The 23,562-nt window shown below is 51.6% G+C and overlaps 1 protein-coding gene across 1 annotated transcript; it reads left to right on the forward strand.

Moving 5' to 3' along the window:
• The first annotated feature begins 3,758 nt into the window (after positions 1-3,758).
• UNC5B (unc-5 netrin receptor B) lies at positions 3,759-23,451 on the forward strand. The gene is made up of 17 exons (XM_031064797.1): positions 3,759-3,789; positions 4,794-5,015; positions 10,452-10,595; positions 12,332-12,435; positions 12,957-13,137; positions 13,668-13,835; positions 14,796-14,960; positions 15,651-15,683; positions 16,182-16,376; positions 17,041-17,436; positions 18,018-18,105; positions 18,190-18,358; positions 18,864-19,097; positions 20,301-20,450; positions 21,254-21,418; positions 21,501-21,697; positions 22,807-23,451. Exons 1-17 carry the CDS (start codon positions 3,759-3,761, stop codon positions 22,970-22,972), a joined length of 2,808 nt encoding a protein of 935 aa, XP_030920657.1. The 3' UTR covers positions 22,973-23,451.
• The last annotated feature ends 111 nt before the right edge of the window (positions 23,452-23,562 follow it).

Here is a 23,562-nt window from a genome sequence, read left to right on the forward strand (position 1 = left end):
ATGCTCCTGTAATCTTCCAAATATTTGGAGGGATAACAATTGCAGGAGAGAGGATTTTAACGCTTTCCTGGGGAGGTTTGCTCGGCCGTTGCTGCAGGGGGAGTTACTTCCCGGGCTTGCCATCCTCAGTGCCACGTGTCTGGGGTGATGGAGGAGGGTTTAAGGCTGGATCCCACCCCGGTGCTGCTCCCTTTGGGGCATGAGGTGGGTTTGGGTCCAAATATTTGGAGGGATAACAATTGCAGGAGAGAGGATTTTAACGCTTTCCTGGGGAGGTTTGCTCGGCCGTTGCTGCAGGGGGAGTTACTTCCCGGGCTTGCCATCCTCAGTGCCACGTGTCTGGGGTGATGGAGGAGGGTTTAAGGCTGGATCCCACCCCGGTGCTGCTCCCTTTGGGGCATGAGGTGGGTTTGGGGTCGTGGGTCTTGACAAAGTTGCAAAGGCTGGCTGGCAAACATCTGCAAATCACCCCCCAGGGAACAGATGCTGCAGATAATCCAGCTCAGCCCCAGCAGATTAAAATGTGTGATGAGGGATGGGGAGAGGAAAAGAAGTGCCTGTTCCCCTCCTCCCTTTTCCTCTCCTTGCTCCTACTACAGGCTTAAGGATTTGGTCCCGTGGGTTGAGCTGGGAGCTTCCCCCTCTTTTTTGTCTCTCCCTGCCCACAAAGAGCTCCAGACACCCCAGAACACCGTGCCCCAAAGTCGTGTGAGATTGTGGGATGGTGACAGCCTGGGACTTCCAAAAAAAAACCCCAGAAGAGATCTGGGAAGCAGGCACCCACCTCCAGCAGGAAGGAGGGAAGCCAGCAGATGGGAACCCCCTGCAGACGTCTGCCAGGGAGATGATTACAGGCAGCGGAGCGCGCTCTCAAATATTTATTAGTTTGTCACTGCTGGGAGTTTTATTGCTGGTGTGATTGCAGGACTGGAAATCCCGGCTGTGCAGGGCTCCTTTCCTGCTTTCCCATGCAACAGCATCTCCCCTGCCTGCTGCTCCTGTGGGTCACTGGGCCACAGTGTCACCTGGGGTGGCACCGGAGCCGCGGTGGCCTCTGCAGGTGGTGGAGTCGCACCCCTGGGAAAGTTCCTTTTTCTGGGTTTTGCAGTTGTTGCTGGGCAGTCAGGGCACACAGCACCAGCAGTTGTTCCTGCACAAGCAGCGTGTTCCTCCCCCCAGTGTGGATTTTTTGGGGGGCCCCCATGAGTGCCGGCAGAGGCAGAGGTTTCCCATGCGGCGGGTGGCAGCGGGGATGAAAGGCTGGCTTGATGGCTTGTGATAAATGTGCCCAGCATGCTTCTCCTCCCTTTTCTCATCCAAAGTCCCCCTTGTTCGTACGCCTTAATTCTTCCCCAGTGTGTTTAAATAGCAGCGAGTGTTTCATGCTGGAGGAAAATGCCCTGCCCAGCTGCAAATGGTTTTTTCCCTGCTAATTTCTGAATGGAAAAATCACCCTCCCCCTTGATTTGCTCCCATCCATGAGTCTGGGGAATCTGTGGGGTTAGGCTCCATGGCACTGCCCCAGTTGTGAGTCTGCCATGAAGAACCCATCATCCTTTTCCCCTGGCTCCTGTTCAAGCTGCTTTTTTGGCCCCACATCTTTACTGGAGAGAAACAAAAAATCCCTCAGCTGTCGTGAGTTTGCAGGATTTTAACCTTCCTGACATGCTCCTTGCTTTAAAGGTTCAGGTGTTTTGGGTTCAAACCTTAAACCCACCAGGTTTTTGTAGCCACCAAAAGCAGGTGTTGGATCTGGCTGGTGACACCATCCTGTTTCCCCACCTTCATCCCAAAGTCACTGTGCACAAGTGGAGAAGAACCTTGAAGTTCTTATTTAGGCAGAGCCCCTCTTGGAGCAGGGTCTGGATGGGACTTTTGGTGCCACCACGGCTGTCTCAGCCCCAAACATTGTTCTGGGAGCCCAAGTGGCTCCCCTGCAGCCTTCACCATTCCCGTGCAGTTGATCCTGGTGAGTCACAAATCCTGTCTCCTGTTAGAGCTGCTTTTTTGGCCCCAGATCTTTCCTGGCCAGAAACAAAAGATCCCTCAGCTGTTGTGAGTTTGCAGGGTTTTAACCTTCCCAACATGCTCCTTGCTTTAAAGGTTCAGGTGTTTTGGGTTCAAACCTTAAGCCCACCAGGTTTTTGTAGCCACCAAAATCAGATGTTGGATCTGGCCGGTGACACCATCCTGTTCCACCTTCATCCTCGAAATCACTGTGCCCACATGGAGAAGAACCTTCAAGACTCAGCATTTATTTAGGCAGAGCCCCTCTTGGAGCAGGGTCTGGATGGGACTTTTGGTGCCACCAGGAGTGTCTCAGCCCCAAGCATTGTTCTGGGGGCCCAAGTGGCTCCACTGCAGCCTTCACCCTTCCCGTGCAGATGATCCCGGTGAGTCACAAATCTGGATTTCCATCCCCATCCGGCTGTGACTCATCCCCCTCCCAGCTCCTCTTGGATGACCTAAAGTCTTGTTCAGCATCACTAAAGTGGTGATGAGGTGGGGGAAAACATATCCTTGGTGCTGGCTGTTGGAGAAGGATCTCTCCTCCTGGCCTGTGGATTTGGAACAGGGCCATGAGCACTTTGGGTGTCACCTCTATAGGGGAAGATCCTCCCAAAAACTGGCTCTTGGGGATACCTGTGCTCATTCCCAGCTGCCAAGCCCAGGTCTGACTTTGCCACAGGGATGCAGGGAGCATCGTATCAGGGAGGTTTGCACACAAACCTGTGAGTGAAGTTTTGTTGGCTGCCTCTGCTGCCAGTTCGATTATCTCCTGCCAGCCCCCTTTGCCAGGGAATTTAGAGCCATGGCATCAAAGCGGTTTTTAAAATTAACCAAAAAAACCAACACACAAACAACAGAACAACAACCCAGTGGATGAAAAATTGATTAGCAGGTTAAAAAAGGGATGTTTGCTGCTGTGACAGGTGAATGGCTGCTCAGCAGGAGCAGTGGCCTGATGGTCACAGGGAGCAGTGTGGGGATTTTGTTTCCAAGATTTTGTTCAGGGTGGGGGTCACACACCTTGGCATTCCCTGTCTCCCTGCCTGCCACAGGGCCTGGGAAAATTACAGGTCTGCAAATGAGATGGGGAAGGAAATAACCAGCAGCAGAGAGGTGGGGAAGAGCCAGAGAGAGAGAGAGAGAAATTAGCCCAGAGTTTAATTCATTGTTTCCAAAAGAGCAGTTAATGGATTATGACAAATGTCCTACCGCTCTCCCTTAGTGCTGTGTTAAATAGAAATGGAAAGTCAATTTTCCTAAATGGATTTTAAACGACTGACCTCGTGCTTTTTTTTTTTTTTCCCTCACTGATTTTTGCTCAGGAGGAAGCCTGGTCATCTTGTTTTCTTGGTGCATCTGATTATATTTTTTTTTCTCTTCCTCCTCCTCCTCACAGCTTGGGATTCTGATTCTCTCCGTGCAGTGCTGCTCCTTGCCAAGGGTGATGGAAGGAGTGGGCTCCTTTCTTCTCCCTGCCAGCTCTGGAGATGTTATCGTGGGGCTGGGGATATTTACTGTTTTCCTGCACGCTGCAGTGCCTGGAGTTGAGAATCACAGCTCAGGCTGGGGGAAGAGAGGAGGAGGAAAAGCTCATAACTCCTTTGAGTGTAAAGAAAAGCCTCAAGATGTGACCTGACTGCTAGTGAGATTCCCAGGAACAACAGGTTAAGCAGCAGCATCCCTGGGCACCTGTGTGGGGGTTTTTATTACTCCTGTGATTATTTGGGGTTGATCTTAATGAACTGGAAATGGGTCTCCTGCACATGATGCTCAGCTTCAGTCAGAGCATCTTCCCAAGCTGCTGCTGGGAATGAGGCACCCTGGAGCTCCCATTCCTAAGGGATAACATTCCTTAAGCGCAAGAGCACAAGATTTTTCTTGGCCTGGCATGAGCAGACACGACCTCCAGTTGTTTTTCCGTTTAGATGGCTTTTGAAAGCAAACAAGCAGGAATATGGAGCTCCCCAGGGCACAGCCCTACGTTTTCTGGGATAGTGGGAATACTGGTGGCACCTTTGGGTGATGTTCTCTGGAGGTGCCTGGGCTGGAAGCCGTTGCTCAACTGTTGGGTGATGCTGAAATCCAAGTGCTGGCAGGGGGTGAGATCCCACACGCAGCTCCAGTGAAGGTGTGGATGGCTGAGATTTGTCCTGGGGATATGGTCAGCGTTCCCAGAACAAGCCCTGCCAGCGTTTTGCTCAGAGCATGCCCATGCATTGCTCAGGGCTGTGAGGAGGAGGTGTGGAGTGGGGGACACCAGCCTCTTTGGAGCCTCTCTGTGTCCCTGTCACTCTCCATAGATCTGGCTTTGTTTTGCTTTTCCCTTGCAGTGTCCTCTAGTGAGATCACCCAAGTTTAGGCTGGGAGTATAGATGGGGGCCTAGTACTCGGGTGAAACAGGATTGATCCCACAGCTCTGGTTTGCTTTCACAGAACCACTGGGTTGGGTTGGAAGAGACTTCCAAGACTGAGTCCAACCCAGCCAATTAAACCCCCAGTGCCACATCCAGGCTTTCTTAAACACATCCAGGGATGGTGACTCCACCCTGAGCAGACAATTCCAGTACTTTATCACCCTTTTATCACTTATTCCTAATATCCAACCTATATATCCTTTAGTGCAGCTTGAGATTGTGTCCTCTCATCCTGCCAGCTGCTGCTTTGCCTGTTTTTGCTTTCCCACCCCTCCTCATCCGCTGTTTCCACCCGCGTGTGCAGGGCAGGGGGGCAGCAGTGTGGAGGGGGCCGCGGGGCAGCTGCTGAGGCTCTGTGTGTCCCGGCAGGGCTGGAGTACAGCGATGTGCTGCCCGAGTCGTTCCCGTCGGCGCCGGCCGAGACGCTGCCGCACTTCCTGCGCGAGCCGCAGGATGCCTACATCGTCAAGAACAAGCCCGTGGAGCTCGTGTGCCGCGCCAACCCCGCCACGCAGATCTACTTCAAGTGCAATGGAGAGTGGGTCAACCAGAACGACCACGTCACCAAGGAGAGCCTGGACGAGGTCACCGGTGAGCAAAGCCCTCCTTGTCTTGCTGCTTTCCAAGCCCTTTTCTCTCCTGCTGCATCCGTGCTGTTGGTGGTTCTCCTCCAGGCAGGACATTGGTGAAAGCACCATTGTGGCAGCAGCTCTCTGGCCACAGAGAGTAGGCACAGACCTTCCCAGAAAAATCATTGGAAGCTGTGGTGTTGTATTTGCTGTTTGTATTTGGGGTTCCCAGACAAAGGAAGGAATGATGAATCGGACTCCATGTTCTTAGAAGGCTAATTTATTATTTTATCATATTACATTATATTAAAAGAATGCTATACTAAAGAATAGAGAAAGGATACAGACAGAAGGCTTAAAAAGATACTGATTAAAAATTCGTGACCCTTCCAGAGTCCTGACACAACCTGACCATGATTGGTCATTAAGTAAAAACAATTCACCTGTTGGATAAACAATCTCCAAACCACATTCCAAAGCAGCAAAACACAGGAGAAGCAATCAGATAATTATTGTTTTCATTTTTCTCTGAGGCTTCTCAGCTTCTCAAGAGAAGAAATCCTGGTGAAGGGATTTTTCAGAAACTATGACGGTGACATGAGAGGTTTTGACTTTAAGACAATCAGGTCTTAGATCCACCAGTGTTCCTATAAGAACTGTAGATTTCTAATAATAAAATGTCTTTTCATGCCTTCTAGATAATTAAGTCAATACTAATCATTACCTGATTGGGAACCTGCTACCACACCCCTTCCACAATCAGGCTTGGGGAAGTCACCCTGCCTGATTTCACTCCTACCCTTGTTCAGGACTTGGGGTTCTTACAAGGGATTTTGAAGGCAGCATGTTTAAATCTGATTTAAAAAGGGGAAAAAAAAAGGGACTGTTTTTCTACAAAATGCCTAATCAACATGTAGGAGTCATTGCCAGGAGGGGTGGCAAAGGCTGGCAGCTTATGCAGGTTCGCAGAGGGATTAAGTGTTTAATGGGTAATGAGAGCAATTGCAGGTAGGATTTGAAATGCCTGTTGATGGCAAATGAGCTCTTTTCTGCCTCAGAGGATAAATCAGCCTCTGCCTGCCTGGAACGGGGTGAGAAGGTGGTTTAGGCATTTTAGGGGGGGGTCTTACTCCATGGGGTTGGGCTCTGCAGAGCTGCTCAGTCCATGCCTTGAAGCATCCTGGCACGAGAACAAGATTTGTGGGGTTAGATATATCATGTAAAGAAGAATATTTGCTAAAATTGGGATGCTTTAGCTCGGCACACACCTTTTCTGCACCAGTTTTGATACCTGATCAGGAGTGGAGGAAAACAGTCACATTTCCCCTGTAAGATCTGCCCTCTGCTAATCCCTGCACATGTGGCATCCTGAGGGCTTTAAATCAAGGCAGCCTTTTGAACTGCAGTGGTGCTGGCCTTGGAAGGCAGGCTGGGCTTAGAGGAGAGACTTCACCAGCCTGGAGGAGCCACCAGTATTTTGACAGAATCTCCTCTTGCCCCTGTGATTTTTCCTTGCCCTTCCCTGGTATCTCTTGCTCTCCACCCTGTAGTAGCCATGAGCCAGTCTGTGCTCAGGTGCATCCCTAAACCTGCTCTGGAAAGGGAAGATCCTTTCTTTCCTTTCCTCTGCAGCTTTTTGAGCCTTTCCTCCTCAAGCTGCTTTAGCCATTCATGGGGTGTTTTTCCTCTAGAGGCAAAATAGTCAGAGATGCCCAGGCAGGCTGTCCCTTTGCTTCTCTGGAGGCTGACAGGAGCAGGGGACACTGTTTCTCTCATTTTGGGTACATCTCCACCTCCCAGCTCTTGCAGAGGCCAGATTTGAAACCCTCACCACTGTGAGGCAGAGTCAGTGTTGGTCAGTGACCGAGCAGCCTTTGCCAAGGGGTTTTTAATTTATTTATAACATCTGGCCACGCTGGGTGCAGCCAAAGGTCTGTGTGCCCCACACGTGGCTACAGAGGATGCTTAGGGGAAGATCACAGAACCAGGACAAGGAGGGAGCAATGGAGCTGCCCTGTCACCCTCCCAGCTTTCCAGCATTCACCACCAGGCACTCTCAGCTCTGGTGGCAACATCTGAGCCGTGTGGTCCAGCCCTGGGTGTGATCCCCCCTTGTTAATTTGTCTAATTGTCTTTTCCTCTAAGTTTCCCGCAGTGTGGCAGTCATATTTTCTGAAAAAATCCCTTGGCCCAGGATTTTTCTCCTGAGAAGCTGAGAAGCCTCAGAGAAAAAGGAAAACAAATTCTTATCTCATTTGCTTCTCCTGTGTTGTGCTCACATGTGGAATGTTTGGAGATTGTTTATCCAACAGGTGGTTGTTAGGACTCCTTTCTCTGGAGCATCCTGTGGGAAGCCTTAGTGATGTGTAGTGTGGAAAGGAACACTCTATTTCATAGACTTATGGAGTGGTTTGGGTTGGAAGGGACCTTAAAGATGATCTAGTCCAACCCCCTGCCGTGGGCAAGGACACTCTCCACTAGCCCAGGTCATTCCAAGCTCCATCCAGCCTGGCCTGGAACACTCCCAGGGATGAGGCATCCATCTGTTGCTGTGGAAATTCACTTGCTTTGGTCCAGCATCTCCCTCTCAGATTCCAGCCTGCTGTGTGCCTGCAGTCTGGGGAGGAAGCAGCACACACCTCCTTCATCCAGGCTTCAAAGATGGCATTGCTGCTATCAGGGAGTGAACCAGCAGTGCCTGCAGGTGGTGTGGTGCATGTTAAAAGCTGCTGGTGTGGGCATCTCTGCCTGGCAACCTCCCTAAGGAAAAGGGAGCTGGAACCAAAATGGTTTGAGGTGGTAAAAAATCTGCATTTGCAGCGCCCGGCGTTGTTCAGGAAAGCTGCTGGAAAGGGCACAGGGGAGAGCTGGGCACAAAGGCACAGGTTAACATGGTTAGTTTTTAACTGTCCTTGCTTAAAAGCTTGGAAAAAGGGACCTTTAAGAAGAAGAAGGGAGGAAAAAAAAAAAAGGAACTTCTAAGATGACGTGTCTTGAATGAGCCTGGCTCAGTAATGCTCTGACTGCGTCTGATCCAAAACATTTCATGCGGAAGAAAGCAAAAATAGGCCAAGTCAAAGAGGATAATTCAGCTGGGTGAGGAGGGCTGGGTGGGGAGGGTGACTCTGTTTGGGTGCCTGGAAGCCCTTAGGAAGTGACTCCTGTGTGCCACAAGCTCTGAGTTCAATTTTAGGAACAGAGGTTGGGCATTTGCAGGATGCTTCCCACCTTTCCAGGGTGCTCATCCCTTCCCAAGATGGATAGGAACCATATCTGCATTCTGAATCCTTTTAAAATCCCAAAAGTGCTTGGCCCAAAAAACCTTTGCTTTTGGGGTTTTCTTGTTGTGGTTCTTTCTTTTTTTTTTTTTTCTTTTTTTGTTCCCCCTGAATAGTGACAAAATAAATTGTATTTCCTTGTCAGCTCTTCTGCAGGGAGGTGGCAGGGAGACAGTAATTGCTCCTCACAGCACTGGGAGTGAGCTGTAACAAAATTACAGCTGGGGAGCGTGCGGCTCTCGATCAGTGTGAAATTGAGACCTTTTTGAAATAGAAACTGAAAAAAAAAATGGGCAGGTATTGCTTAAAATAAAAAAAACTAAGGCCTGCCCTTGGTGGTGATCATTGGTGCTCCTGCAGTCCAGGGGAACGTGTCCTGGTTGTGGTGGTGTCACCTTTGTCATTGCCCCCCTGCCACGGCCAGGCTGATTTCTTTAAGGTTTTGTCTTGTTATATTTGTATTTGTCTTGTTATATTTGTATTTGGCACAGACAGGGGTGGTTTCTCCCCACAACAAAGCATCCTTCAAACCCTGGTGGGTGGGAAGGGGTGCTTGGATGTTGGGATATTGGGAAGATGTGGGAGAGAGCTGGTGGAGGAGGGTGCTGCCTTGAGAAATGCTGAAGAGATTCTGGTCCTGGCGGGAAAAAAGAGGCACTTCCACATGATCCATAGCCCTGGCTTCATCCCAAACCATCCTTCAGAGGGAAGTCTCCCTGGTTTGTGAGGTGGCAAGCCCAGAGGAGAAGCCTCCAACCCTCTGTCCTCCAGCTTTGCACATGATTGAGAGACGTGATGCGCTGCTGCACAACTCTAGATCCTAGAGAAAATGTGGGAATTCAACAACTAGTACATTTATTTTTGGGTCCATCAACAGTGGATATTAGGTGCAAACTTCAGAAATTTAAAGGGCCTGACATAAGAAACCTAGAAAAATTAGTGGATGAGGCATGGAGAGTATGTAGTAATAGAGAGGGAGCATATAAGCAGAATATGAAGAAATTTATGGCAGTAATAAGGGCAGAGAAAGGAGGAGAAGACAAAGTTGGTGAAACCAGGGAGGTCCATCCTGACTGGGCAAAGATCAATGTGCATTGTGTAGAGTTTGGGCACTGGAAAAATGAATGTCTGAAATGGAGGAGGGACAAGGGAAGAAGGATGGTTGCTGGTGTCAAAGAGGACTGAAGGGGACCGGGAGATCCTACCTCAGAGGATCCCCTGGTTATAACAGTGAGGCTGGGGGAAGAAGGAAAGAGGGTAAAAATTTTAGTTGATACAGGACCAACATACTCAGTATTGAATAAAACCCTGGTGCCTGTGGGAAAGTGTTGAACTCAGTACATCCCTCTGGGTGTCCAGAGTTGCTGGGACCCCTGTCGGGGGGCTCAGAGACCCTGGTACACAGCCCACAACACCTGCGGGTTTGATTATGACCCGTAGAGCAAATTAACAGCTTTGTATGAAGACCTGAAAGCCACAGAAGATAATAAAGTTATCACTAGGTGAAGAGGTAGATTTTGGGATTTTTAAAATAGGGGTTTTGGGGACAAGATGGGGGGATTTGGGCCCGTCCAGCCTTTCTTCTTCTTCTTCTTCTCTACCTCCATCTTCTGCTGTGATGTTGGCGCCTTGAGATTCGTTTAGAGTAGAAGCTCACTGTCTAACATAGGTGATAGCTATTGGAAACTAATTGTAAGCATGTTATACATAATTTGTAGTATAAAGAGATAACACTGCCCTGGGGGCCAGAGTGGCTCCGTCTGTCCTGCTGAGCAGACCTCGGCTGGACAGGAGGAAAATTTTTATAGATAAGATACAATAAACAACTCTGAGACTGAAAACTGAAGAACTCAAACTCATTCTTCGAACGTGCGGGCCAAAACAGAGACTTTTCAAGTATCTCAGGGCTGCAATAAACAGCAAACTCCTGAGAGGAAAGGATTATATTATGGTACAAGGAGCCACTGGCCAATCTGAAAAGGCTTATTTTTGTAAACCCCTTTGGGAAACAACGGGGCACTCACAAATTTTTTTATCTGCCCAATCCTCCAACGGCCCTCTTGGGAAGAGATTTATTAGAGCAACTACAAGGGACTATTATCTTTAGGGATGGAGGGATTACTGTGGGGTACTGCCTCAGTTTCCCCGCTCCTGGATGCCGTGTCTCTGTCCCCCTGCAGGGCTGCTGGTGCGGGAGGTGCAGATCGAGGTGTCCCGGCAGCAGGTGGAGGAGCTCTTTGGCCTGGAGGATTACTGGTGCCAGTGCGTGGCCTGGAGCTCGGCCGGCACCACCAAGAGCCGCCGGGCCTACGTCCGCATCGCCTGTAAGTGCTGCCCCAGGCCTCAGGGCTGAGCTTCCGTGTTCCTCACGTCCTGGGCTGCTTCAGTGTGTCATTCTGGGCTGCTTATGAGGGGGTGGTGAGCTCTGTGCGCAGAGCAGGGAGACAAAACAATTCCTGCTCTAGCTGGGGACCAAGGACAGATGATCCAAATCTCAGGCCCAAGAGCACAAACAATGTGGGTTGAAGAGAGAAAAACAAGCAGGATGGGACTGCACGGGCTAGAGCTGTAATTGGACGATTAACTCCAATATGAAAATGGAGCAGAACTTATAAAAGTGACTCTCATGCATTTTGTGGCCATTTTGGTTCATCTTGGATGCAGCCCTGGCTGGGCTCTTGTGGTGCCCAAAGTGGATCTATTGAGGCCTTTTAATAAATCCCTGCTTTATTCTTTAACTCTGTCTGGCCTCTATTCTAGGTCAGCCTTCACAAGGCATCACTCCCATCTCCAAATGTCCTTCCCCACTTTCTGATCAGTTTGGGATGACCCATCCTTGCTGGATGACCCTGGTTTTCTGTCCCCACACAGCTGTGGCTTTGTTTGTGAGAGTCACCATCCCCACCTGCAGGGTGGTGGCACTAGCTGGCACATTTGCCAGGTCCAAATGACCTTCTCCACTTTGTGATGAGTTTGGGATGACCCATCCCTGCTGGATGACCCTGCTTTTCTCTCCCCACCCCAGCTGTAGCTTTGTTTCTGAGAGTCACCATGCCCACTGGCCAGGGTGGTGGCACTAGCAGGGTTAAGGCTGCAGTGCCAAGCAGCGTGCTCAGCGCTTCCCAGGGTTTTATTATCCTTAATAACCCAACGTTTATTATCCTTAATAACCCACCGGATGGCACCTTGCATGCTCAGCGACTCCGTGTCCTCGCAGTCCCTGCTGTCACATGTCACTGCCCTGAGCTGCTCCTGGGGGTGTCAGCCTGATCAAAGGCCAGTTAGTCAGGCTGAGCACGCCTGAATTTGCTCAATTAGCAGGTGAGATGGCAGAGCTACAGGGGAACAGCCAGGCTTGCCCAGTTCCAAATATTTTGGCTATTAGAGGGGTAATAATCCAACACGTTGCCCAAAACAGATCAGCTGTGCTGCCGAAGGGTTATGCTGGGAAAACCACAGACTCAGAGAACCATAGAATCACAGACAGTTTTGGGTTGGAAAGGAGCTTAAAACTGACCTCATTCCAACCCCATGCCATGGGGAGGGACACCCTCCTCTAGACCAGCTTGCTCCAAGCCCCCTCAAGCCTGGCCTTGAACATTTTCATGGTGTTTTTTGGAGCAGAGGATTCCCACATGGAGACAGAGATCTGGGAACTGTAGCAGAGGATTGCAGCACCATCTAGTGATGCTCCTGCTCCTTCCCAGGCTCTGGAACAGGACACTGCTGTGTCCCCCACATCCCGAGGGGCTCTGCTGGGAGGGATGAAGAAACAGTGGATAAGATGAGCTTAGCCCCAAAAGGAAAACACAGGACAGGGTATAAGCTTGCATGTACATGGAGGAGGAAATGTATCATCCACCATGTGCTGCCCCAAATCCATCCTGGAAAACATGGTCCTTCAGCTCCTTCCTCCCAGGGCACGTTTTGCCCTGGCTGTGTATGCCAGAGGGACTCCCTGACCTGAGGGTGCTTGGTGCTGAGGTGCTCACCAAAGTTTTGGAGGCTGCCCTGTTCCTGCTGCAGGCTGCTAACCCCTGGCTTCTCCTTCCCCTCCCAGACCTACGGAAGAACTTTGATCAGGAGCCTCTGGGCAAGGAGGTGCCGCTGGAGCACGAGGTGCTGCTGCAGTGCCGCCCCCCTGAGGGGGTCCCACAGGCTGAGGTGAGTGGTTCCTGAAGGGTGCATGTGGGGTATCCCATGCCATCCCATCCCATGCCATCCCATCCCATCCCATCCCATCCCACCCCACCCCATCCCAGATGATCTCCTGTCAGCTCTCATTCAGCAGAATGGTTTATTTTGGGCAGCAGCCTCTCCCACGCTTCCTGAGGTGCCTCAGAGGGAAGATCTGACAAGGAGGTGCCCAGGGCGTTGTCTGGATGGGAGCAGTCACCAGTGGGAGCTGAGAGCTGGGAAGATCAGTTTGGATGGGTTTTCTTACCATGGTAGTGGAGCTTTCCTTGCCTGCAGCTCCGTCAGCCGCTGGGAGCTGTGTGTTGGAGGGAGCCACAGTGTCTCATCCTTGGCCAAAACACCAGTAACATGCCCCAGTCAGGCCTGGTTTGGTCCAGTTTTCAGGAGAAATAATTCCAGTCAGAGGCAAAGTTGTCCAGGACAAAAGTTGCTGAGGACATCTTTGGTCTTGGCGATGGCTTAATCCCCATCCCTTCCTTTTGTGCCAGGTGGAGTGGCTGAGGAACGAGGACGTCATCGATCCCAGCCAGGACACCAATTTCCTGATCACCATCGATCACAACCTGATCATCAAGCAGGCCCGGCTGCTGGACACTGCCAACTACACCTGCATGGCCAAGAACATCGTGGCCAAGCGCCGGAGCACCACGGCCGCTGTCATTGTCTACGGTACTGGCCCGCAAGGGGACCTGTGGTGCTGCCTGTGTCCCCAAGCCAAGGGGGATTATGGGCACTTCTGGGAGTGGTAGGAGTCAATTGGTGCTAGGTGATAACCAGTATCTGCAGAACAGGAGCCTCTAATGGCTTCCACAGGCAGTAAGGAGACGTTTGAGGTGGAGGGGTGGAGGTGTTTCTGAGCATTCTCAGCTGGGTAGGAGGATGGATGGAGGTTGGATCCAGATGCTCTGACTCTCAAAGCAGCTGGAAAGCTGTATTTGACTGAACTTTGCTAAGAAATCAAAGATCTCCTCAGGGCCAGATGCAAAAAAATATTTGCCAAGTAGAAAAAGGACCAAAGCAGTCCTGAGCATCTCGAGCACGGGGTGGTGACACAAGAGGGAGTTTTGTGGTTTGCTGTTCACGAGGCTGAGCTGTAACGGGGAGGTCACAGAAGGTGTGAGAACTCAAGGCTTAGCTCCAGCCCAAGGCTTAGCTGATGGATTGGGCTCCAGATTTGATTCTGCCCATCTCCTCTGCAGTGAATGGTGGCTGGTCCACCTGGTCTGAGTGGTCTCCGTGCAACAACCGCTGTGGCCGGGGCTGGCAGAAGGGCACACGGACCTGCACCAACCCCGCGCCCCTCAATGGCGGCTCCTTCTGCGACGGGCAGCCCTTCCAGAAAATCACCTGCACCACCCTCTGCCCAGGTGAGCAGGGCTCAGAAACTCCCAACCCAGGCTGTGGTTGGGATTGTTGGGATTGTTCAGCCTGGAGCAGAGAAGGCTCTGAGGTGAACTAATTGCAGCCTTCCAGTATCTCAAGGGCGCCTACAAGGAACATGGAGAGAGTTTATTTACAAGGGCCTGGAGTGGCAGCAGAACAGAGAATGGCTTCACACAGACAGGATTCAGAATGGCTTCACAGGGCAGGATTAGATGGGATTTTGGGAAGAAATTCTTCCCTGTGAGGGTGGGGAGGCCCTGGTATAGGTTGCCCAGAGAAGCTGTGGCTGCCCCTAGATCCTTGGTAGTGCCCAAGGCCAGGTTGAACGGGGCTTGGGGCACCCTGGGACAGTGGAAGGTGTCCCTGCGCTTGGCAGGGGCTTGGAACAAGCTGCTCTTTAGGAGCACTGGGTCAACACCCCCCAAAGTGGGAATGTTTTGCTGACCCTGCTGTGTTTGGTGCCTGCAGTGGATGGTGCATGGACGGAGTGGAGCAAGTGGTCAGTGGTTGAACGGGTCTTGGGGCACCCTGGGATAGTGGAAGGGGTCCCTGCCAATGGCAGGGGGGGGGAAGAAGCTGGTTTTAAGGAGCAGTGGGATAACAGTCCCCAAAGTGGGAAGGTTTTGCTGACCCTGCTGTGTTTGGTGCCTGCAGTGGATGGTGCTTGGACAGAGTGGAGAAGGGGTCAATGACTGAATGGGGCTTGGAGCAGCCTGGGATAGTGGAAAGTGTCCCTGCCCACAGTGGGGCGTTGGAACAAGCTGGTCTTTAGCATCATTGGAACAAGCTGGTCTTTAGGATGTGGAAGGTGTCCCTACCCATGGCAGGGGTTTGGAACAAGATGCTCTTTAGGATCATTGGAACAAGCTGGTCTTTAGGATCACTGGGATAACAGTCCCCAAAGTGGGAAGGTTTTGCTTACCCTGCTGTGTCCATGCCTGCAGTGGATGGTGCCTGGACAGAGTGGAGCAAGTGGTCGGCGTGCAGCACCGAGTGCACACACTGGCGCAGCCGGGAGTGCGCAGCCCCCGCTCCCCGCAACGGCGGCAAGGACTGCAGCGGCGTGTTGCTGGACTCCAAGAACTGCACTGACGGCCTCTGCCTGCACAGTGAGTACCCAGGAGGGTGCCCACGGGCATGGGGATGTGCCACAGAGATGCCACTCTGGCTGTGGCGCTCTGGCATTTGGCCACACTTTGCTGGCTGTGCCTCCAAGCTGATGGAGCAGCTGCTGCCACCTGAGTTTTAAGTGGTGTCTTTAAAAAGGTGTTTTCAAGCAGATTCCCCCATTCCAGAGTTATTTCTTACCTGGAGGAATAGTTATTGGGGATTTTGGAGAATCTGAATGTGCTGCTGGCATTGAGGCCCCTGTCCCACCCCTGTAGATGTGGGGCCTCTGCTGGAATAAAGCTGGTTGTGGGTAGACAGGGCAACAGGAGGGGCTTCTCAGCCACACCATGAAAACACCTCCCCTGGCTCACTGCTGGGAGTTCTGAAGGTGTTTTTTTGAGGAATAAATCTATAATGATGATGGTAATGGTGCTGCTACCTGTGAGTGGGCATGCTGAAGGCAGCCAATGCTGCCACCTGCTGCTGTGTGACACCACTGTCCCCTTTGCTGCCTGGGCATGGGAATGTCCTTGTCACCATGCTTCTACCTGGGTTTTGGAATGCCCCAGGGAAGGATGTTAATGTCCCACATCCCTCACCCTGGGCTGGCTTACCTCCCACTTTCTGTTTCATTTCATCCCCATCATCACCTTCACCTTTTTCTTTTCTAACTTTGTTTTTCCTAACAGATAAAAGAATTCTAAACGAGCCCAAAAGCCACCGTAAGTGCTCATTTCATGGCCATTCTTTTTTTTTTTGTTTGTTTGTTTGTTCCTGTGGTTTTGTTCTGTTGAATCCATGGTAGGGATTCCCTGGCAGCTGGGCAAGGAAAGGGTGGGAAGATGGAACAACTAAAGCCCACTCTAAAACTCCTGTGGGTTGTCCTGTTAGGATGTGAGGGTTGCTCACAGCTTCATGAACCTGAACTGCACAAACCCAATGTTTCTGGGACCCTTGGTGCTCAGGTGAAGTTTCCACAAGCTGTGGCCAGATGTCCTCCAAAGGTCTGAGGGTTTCACCTCCATCTCATTCTCTGGCATTACTCTTGACTTCCTACTCTTAGAAAACACTTTCCATCCTCTTGCCAGCCTTTCCAGCAGGCCCAGGGCACGTCCTTCCACCCATGCCTGAGTCAGTGGTGGGACTGGGGAGCGATGGCAGGTCTTGACGCGCTTTTCTGCTGCCCCTTTTTTCACCTCAGTGTCTTTAATCCCCCTCAGTGCTGGAGGCCACGGGCGATGTGGCCCTGTACGCCGGGCTGGTGGTGGCCATTTTTGTCTTCGTGGTGATCCTCATGGCCGTGGGGGTGGTGGTGTACCGCAGGAGACGCCGGGATTTCGACACGGACATCACCGACTCCTCGGCTGCTCTCACCGGAGGCTTTCACCCCGTCAACTTCAAGACATCCCGGCATGGTAAGAGCCATGGAGGTCCTCACCAGCCTTAGGGCCAGCAGAAAGAAAGTCACAGGAGAGGGTGGATCCTCACTGGGCTCCCAGTCCTGCTTTCCCAAGGGAATATACTGATTTTGGAAAGCTGAGGTGGAAGTGGTGAGGTGTTGATGGTGGGAATCAGGGCAGCTTGGTCTGGTGCCCCATGGCAGGTGTTTGGAATGAGATGAGAAGGTCTCATCCAACCCAAATGATTCTGGGATGTCTCCACTCAAGCAGCACTTCTCCATGCCCTTCTTTCCACTGCTGTCCTCATCCTCCACCTGTGTTTGGTGCTCCTGCAGACAAGCCTCAGCTGCTGCACCAGCTTGGTCTGGTGCCCCGTGGCAGGGGTTTGGAATGAGATGAGAAGGTCCCATCCAAACCAAACCATTCTGGGATGTCTCCCCCTCAAGCAATACATTTCCATGCCCTTGTTACCACTGCTCTTCTCATCCCACCTGTGTTTGGTGCTCCTGCAGACAACCGTCAGATGCTGCACCTGCCCCATGGCAGGGGTTTGGAATAAGATGAGAAGGTCCCACCCAACCCAAACCATTCTGGAATGTCTCCCACTCAAGCAGTACTTCTCCATACCTTTGTTTCCACTGCTGTCCTCATCCCCCACCTGTGTTTGGTGCCCCTGCAGACAACCCTCAGCTGCTGCACCCGTCCATGCAGCCGGACCTGACGGCCAGCGCGGGCGTGTACCGCGGCCCCATGTACGCCCTGCAGGACTCCTCTGACAAGATCCCCATGACCAACTCCCCCCTGCTGGACCCCCTGCCCAGCCTCAAGATCAAGGTCTACAACTCGTCCACCGCCTCCTCCTCCTCGCCGGGGCTGCATGATGGCACAGACCTGCTGGGGGGAGTCCCTGCCACCGGCACCTACCCTGGGGACACGGCCAGGGACGGTCACTTTGCCAACGTGAGGAGCAAAGGCCTGGGCTCCCAGCACCTCCTCAGCCTGCCCCGGGAGCATGGCTACAGTGCCAGTGGCACATTTGGCTACCTGGGGGGAAGGCTCACCATGCCAGGCACAGGTAAGCTGCAGGCTGGGATTGTGTGGCTGCTGGACCATCATGTTGTCCCTGCGTGAACAGCTCTTTGCTTTCCCAAACATGACTCAGGGAAGGAAGGCAGAAAGCCATTCCCAAGCCAGGCATCTCAGGCTGGAGGTTACAGCCTCCTTGGGCTTGCCTTGGTCTTTCCCTGCCATTGATCCAGGGCCAGCACCTTGCAAAAAACCCCAAAGATTAGGCACCCAAAGATTAGAATTTCCCTTCCTAGTGAAGGAAAAGCATTGGCCTGGCTCATCCTTGCAAGCATGGGACAGCCCAGAGAAGCAATGGCTGCCCCTGGATCCTCAGAAGCATTAAAGGCCAAGATGAACAAGGCTTGGAGCAGCCTGGCATAGTGGAAGGTGTCCCTGCCCAAGGCAGGGGGGGTGGAACTGGGTGATCCTTAAGGTCCCTTCCAACCCAAAGCATTCCATGTTTCTGTGATCTGAAGGTGCTCCTCGCCATGCTGCCCTGGCTCCGTGCTCTCCTTGTGCTCTCTGGCTGGGGTGGGGGGTGGTTTCTCCCTCATTCTCTGCGACTGAGCCCTGTGTGTGCCATTCCAGGGGTGAGCCTGCTGGTGCCCCACGGGGCCATCCCCCAGGGGAAGTTCTACGAGATGTACCTGGTGCTCAACAAGGCTGAGACCGCGCTGTAAGTCGCCCCGCTGGCCACCCACCCTCCTCGCTGGCCACCACGGAGTTCCCTGTCCAACCTGTGTCCCCTGTCCCTCCCCAGGCTGCCCTCTGAGGGCACACAGACCGTGCTGAGCCCTGCAGTGACCTGTGGGCCCACGGGCCTGCTCCTGTGCCGCCCCGTGGTCCTGACCATTCCCCACTGTGCCGACGTCGCCTCCTCGGACTGGATCTACCAGCTGAAAACACAGTCCCACCAGGGAAACTGGGAGGTAAGGGAGCAAGCCAGGCCCTGCAGCCAGCAGAGACCCTGGGGGGCAGGCACAACCCCTTGGATGATGGGCTGACATCCCTCAACATCCCTCAATCTTGGTGTCTCTGTGTGACAGGGTTCACAGGGGTTCTTGGATGAGGGAAGAGACGAGGATCTGACTCCATGTTTCAGAGGGCTTGATTTATTGTTTTATGATATAAATTACATTAAAACTATACTAAAAGAATAGAAGAAAAGGTTTCATCAGAAGGCTAGCTAAGAATAGAAAAGGAAGGAATGATAACAAAGGCTTGTGACTCGGACAGAGAGCCCGAGCCAGCTGGGTTGTTATTGGCCATTAATTACAAATATCTAACATGGGTTAATCAAAGATCCACCTGTTGCATTCCACAGCAGCAGATAACCATCGTTTACATTTTGTTCCTGAGGCCTCTCAGCTTCTCAGGAGGAAAAATCTTAAGAAAAAGATTTTTTCATAAAAGTTGTCTGCGACATCTCTGTAGGAAGTTGTGACCCTGGATGAGGAGACCCTCAACACTCCCTGCTACTGCCAGCTGGAAGCCAAGTCCTGCCACATTTTGCTGGACCAGCTTGGCACCTATGTCTTTGTGGGGGAGTCCTACTCCAGGTCAGCCATCAAGAGGCTCCAGCTGGCCATCTTTGCCCCCACTGTCTGCACCTCCCTGGAGTACAGCCTCAAGGTCTACTGCTTGGAGGACACACCAGATGCTCTAAAGGTAAATATCCCCTTCTCAAAGCTGTTTGTGCTGGCAGCAGGATGCTGCCTGATGCCTCTCAGGGTGGCCTGGCCCTGGGGAGCAGCCAACCTGATGCAACTGCCTGCAAAGTGACCATAGTGAAATAATGAGGTGTTTACTGCTTTGCCTGTCCTTTCTTGTCCTCTGCCAAGGAAACAGGGAGGGTGTTGTGTAGCTCCTCTGCTGGGACCCCTCCTGCAGGCATTACACGAGAGGTTTGGCTGCTGGTGGGCAGGTTTTTTATAGATCCTGCAGGGATCCATGTCTCTCCCTGCCCTGGAAGGGTTTTTGTGACCGTGTTCACAGGGGTCTGAGGATGAGGGAAGAGATGAGGATCTGACTCCATGTTTCAGAAGGCTGATTTATTATTTTATGATATATATTATATTAAAACTATACTAAAAGAATAGAAAAAAGGATTTCATCAGAAGGCTAGCTAAGAATAGAAAAAGAAAGATGATAACAAAGGCTTGTGGCTGGGACAGAGAGTCTGAGCCAGCTCACTGTGATTGGCCATTAATTAGAAACAATCACATGAGACCAATCACAGATGCACCTGTTGCATTCCACAGCAGCAGATAATCATTGTTTACATTTTGTTCCTGAGGCCTCTCAGCTTCTCAGGAGAAAAAATCCTAAGGAAAGGATTTTTCATAAAAGATGTGTGTGACAGGTTTTGTGGCATAGATAACACTGAGTGCAGTTTGGATGCTTTGGCTGCCTGGATCCACCAGTGCTGTGGCTCTTTGGTTCCCTGTGACTTGTCCAGTGCATCCTGTTGGGATCGATGTGGTGCCTCTAGGTGGGGATGTAGGCAGGGCTCTGGCTCTTGGCTTGTCTTTTTCTTCTAAAAGCTGCTGGTGTTTTGAAGGGATGGTGTTAAAAGCAGATAGAGTGGCAGGAGTCAGGTCAGGAGCGCCTGAACCTTGTGCTGGAGCTTTGTGTTCTCCAAGGAGACATTTATGGATGCTCTCATTAGGAAATTCAAGTTTTAGGTGGGGCTGGTGTATGAGATGAGCTGGCAAGTTGTGTTGGGGTGGCAAAAGCTGTTCTCCATGCTGGCTCTTCTTGGCAACTCCTCTCCCCCCTCCATCCTGGCTTTGGGCTGGGCAGAGGAGCTGGCCAGAGGAGCAGCCCCTGCCCTTCTCCTGGCTCTCACCCTGCCTGTCCTGCTGCCCACAGGAGGTGCTGGAGCTGGAGAGGACACTGGGAGGGTACCTGCTGGAGGAGCCGAAGCCCCTGCCCTTCAAGGACAGCTACCACAACCTGCGCCTCTCCATCCACGACATCCCGCACGCGCTCTGGAGGAGCAAACTGCTGGCCAAGTACCAGGTGAGGGGCTGACCTGGGGGCAGCTGCCCTTCCAGGCTGGGAGCTCCATGTCAGCCAGGCACCACAGGGCTGTGGGGCTGAGTTGTCTCCCAAAGGGATAGAGGAAAAAGGGGACTGGTTTTCTGCTCTTTTTCGTGGGATGCTCTCTGTGAGGTCTATGACTGGACATGTATAAATCATGAACGGGATGAGACTGCTGCAAATGTGCCTTGAGCTGTTTTATTTTCCAGCATCAGCCTCATTACATGGTTATGACAATGGGAAGATGCCAGCAGCTCACATCCCAGGCAGCAGACCAAGAACTCAATGTTACAACTCACTTTATAAGTTTTTTGACCAATCACACAAAGCAAAAGCACATTGACAGTAGTTCTATCCAACTACTATAAGCACACGAATCTTTGGTTAAACAATGCTTGCTTATTTTGAATACAATACCTGCTTGTAAGCCTTAAAACACAATGCACAGAGCTCCATTATTAAGCTTAGAACTTCCTAATATCTCACTAGATAAACTTTTCTGTAGCTTAGAGAGTTATTCTAGACAAGCATTAATACACAGACAATTGTTCTATTTGTCCTTGCTTTTCTACTTTTTACATAATTTTTCTGCTGACCAATCTCATGGCTGCTGCTTAGCTCCAATCACAGTTCTCCTGTCTCTGAGGCCTGCTTTTCCCAAACCCCTCTGATTTTATGGATTCCAACAAGATCCTGCTGTCCCACCTCATCCCTCTCGGGGTGGCTGGAGGAGGTGGGAGCTGCGGGAGCCTTGGCTGAGCCCTTGCTTTGGTGGCCCACAGGAAATCCCCTTCTACCACATCTGGAGTGGCAGCCAGCGAGCTCTGCACTGCACCTTCACCCTGGAGAGGTACAGCCAGGCCTCCACCGAGCTCACCTGCAAGATCTGCGTCCGGCAGGTGGAAGGGGAGGGGCAGATCTTCCAGCTCCACGTCACGCTGGGAGAGGTGAGCAGAGGGGAGCTGGGGGGACAGCTGGGGACACATTCAGACATTTCGGCAACATCTCACCCTCTCCTTCCTCTTCCAGCACGGCAGCTCGTCCGACACCCTCCGCTCCCACCACAGCGGTGCCACCGCCACCTCCACCTCCTCCACCACCCAGGTGGGACCCTACGCCTTCAAAATCCCCCTCTCCATCCGGCAGAAGATCTGCAACAGCCTGGATGCTCCCAACTCCAGGGGCAACGACTGGAGACTTCTTGCCCAGAAGCTTTCTATGGACCGGTGGGTGTCCCCAGGCTTTGCTTTCCCTTCCTGTGTCCCCAGCTGGGAGGCTTCACTCTGTGCTCTCTGCCAGCTGTAGACATGCAGTGGGGTTGTGTCCAGCTCTATGGGTCCATCTATAAATGGGGACATGGCTCTGCATAGTTATATCCATCTCTATCCTTGAATATGATTTTAAATTTTAAAAGAGGAGAGGTTTAGATGAGATATTGGGAAGAAATTCTTCCTCTGGGGGTGGTGAGGCCCTGGCACAGGGTGCCCAGAGAAGCTGTGGCTGCCCCATTCCTGGAAGTGTTCAAATCCAGGTTGGACAGGGCTTGGAGCACCTTGGGATAATGGAAGGAGTCCCTGCCCGCAGCAGGGGGGTTGGAACTAGATGATCTTGAAGGTCCCTTCCAACCCAAACAATTCTGGCATCCATCTGTGCCACAGTCCTGTGTCTCCTGTCACTATGAATGCCTTTATTTATCTGGGACAATGGCTGTGCCATTCCCACCTGGTTTCACCCCAGGACCAAAGGGAGAAAGGGTCATTTCACCAAAGCAAAGCTTACATTGCTTTTGCATGAACACCAGCTCTGTCTAAAAACTGCAGAGGGTCTCTTGAGGGCTTTGCCATTTGTGTTACAGCATTCCCATCCAAGTTCATGTTCCAAACAGGTCCATTGTGGTGGTGTTCACAGGGGGCCCGGGAAGAGGGAAGAGATGAGAATCTGACTCTATGTCTTAGAAGGCTTGATTTATTATTTTATGATATATATTATATTAAAATAGAAAAAAGGATTTCATCAGAAGACTTGAACAGAAAGACAAAGAATGGAGTGTATAACAAAAGCTTGTGTCTCTCAAGAGAGTCTGAGACAGCTGGGCTGTGATTGGCCATTAATTAGAAACTACTATATGAGACCAATCACAGATGCACCTGTTGCATTCCACAGCAGCAGATAACCATTGTTTCCATTTTGTTCCTGAGGCCTCTCAGCTTCTCAGGAGCAAAAATCCTAAGGAGAGGATTTTTCATAAAACACGTCTGTGACAGTCCAGCATCCTCCCTCCTGCCATCTCCAGCTGGGCACCACAGCCCAACCCTCTCCTGCTTCTCCCTTTCAGGTATCTGAACTACTTTGCCACCAAAGCCAGCCCCACCGGGGTGCTCCTGGACTTGTGGGAAGCCGAGCACCAGGACGACGGCGACCTCAACACCCTGGCCAGTGCCTTAGAGGAGATGGGCAAGAGCGAGATGCTGGTGGTCATGGCCACAGAGGGGGACTGCTGATGGTGCTCCCCACGCCTGGGGGTCCAGGAGGACGAACCAGGGGGTGAGGAAGGGTCCTCCCCCCGTGGCAGGGGGAGGCACATCCGTCCTGAGCGGGGAGGGCGCTTCTCCCACACCGCTGTCAGCCTTAGAGACCCATCCTCAGCGTTTACAAGCAATCCAAGTGCTACACAGCATTCCTCCTCCTCCTCCTCGTGGCACGGGGAGGAATTAGGGCTTCTCGAGTCGGGATGGGGGCTTTCCTTTTCCTTCTTCTTTTTGGGTTCCCTTCCTCCTCCTTTAATAGCATTTCTGCGTGGAAGAGATGAATACAATCCAGGCTTAACTTCTGTCAAAGGCTTCAGGCAGCTTAACGAGGCAAGTAAGAAAGAAAAAACAAAAAGAAAAAAAAAAAAGTTTCTTAGGAAACGCAAATAATTTATTATCCAGATCTTTGGATGTGTCCTTTTTAAAAAAAAATATAGAAAAAAGAAAAAAAAGACAGATTTATAAATTTTTTTTTTTTTTTTTGGTGTGTGAGAGCAAGAGTGTCGCTGTGGTCGGGGTGGCAGAGAGAGAGATTAGGAGGAGAGATTTCAATGGACACACTT

This window comes from Geospiza fortis, unplaced genomic scaffold, assembly GCF_000277835.1.
Source record: "Geospiza fortis unplaced genomic scaffold, GeoFor_1.0 scaffold858, whole genome shotgun sequence".
Lineage (NCBI taxonomy): Eukaryota > Metazoa > Chordata > Aves > Passeriformes > Thraupidae > Geospiza > Geospiza fortis.

Excerpts from the sequence above, each read along its gene's own strand:
- UNC5B (XM_031064797.1), top strand. The coding sequence starts at position 3,759 with ATGGGTCTCCTGCACATGATGCTCAGCTTCA. Across the intron at positions 3,790-4,793 it reads GCACATGATGCTCAGCTTCA|GGCTGGAGTACAGCGATGTG; the intron begins GTCAGAGCATCT and ends GTGTCCCGGCAG. Across the intron at positions 21,419-21,500 it reads TCCACGTCACGCTGGGAGAG|CACGGCAGCTCGTCCGACAC; the intron begins GTGAGCAGAGGG and ends TTCCTCTTCCAG.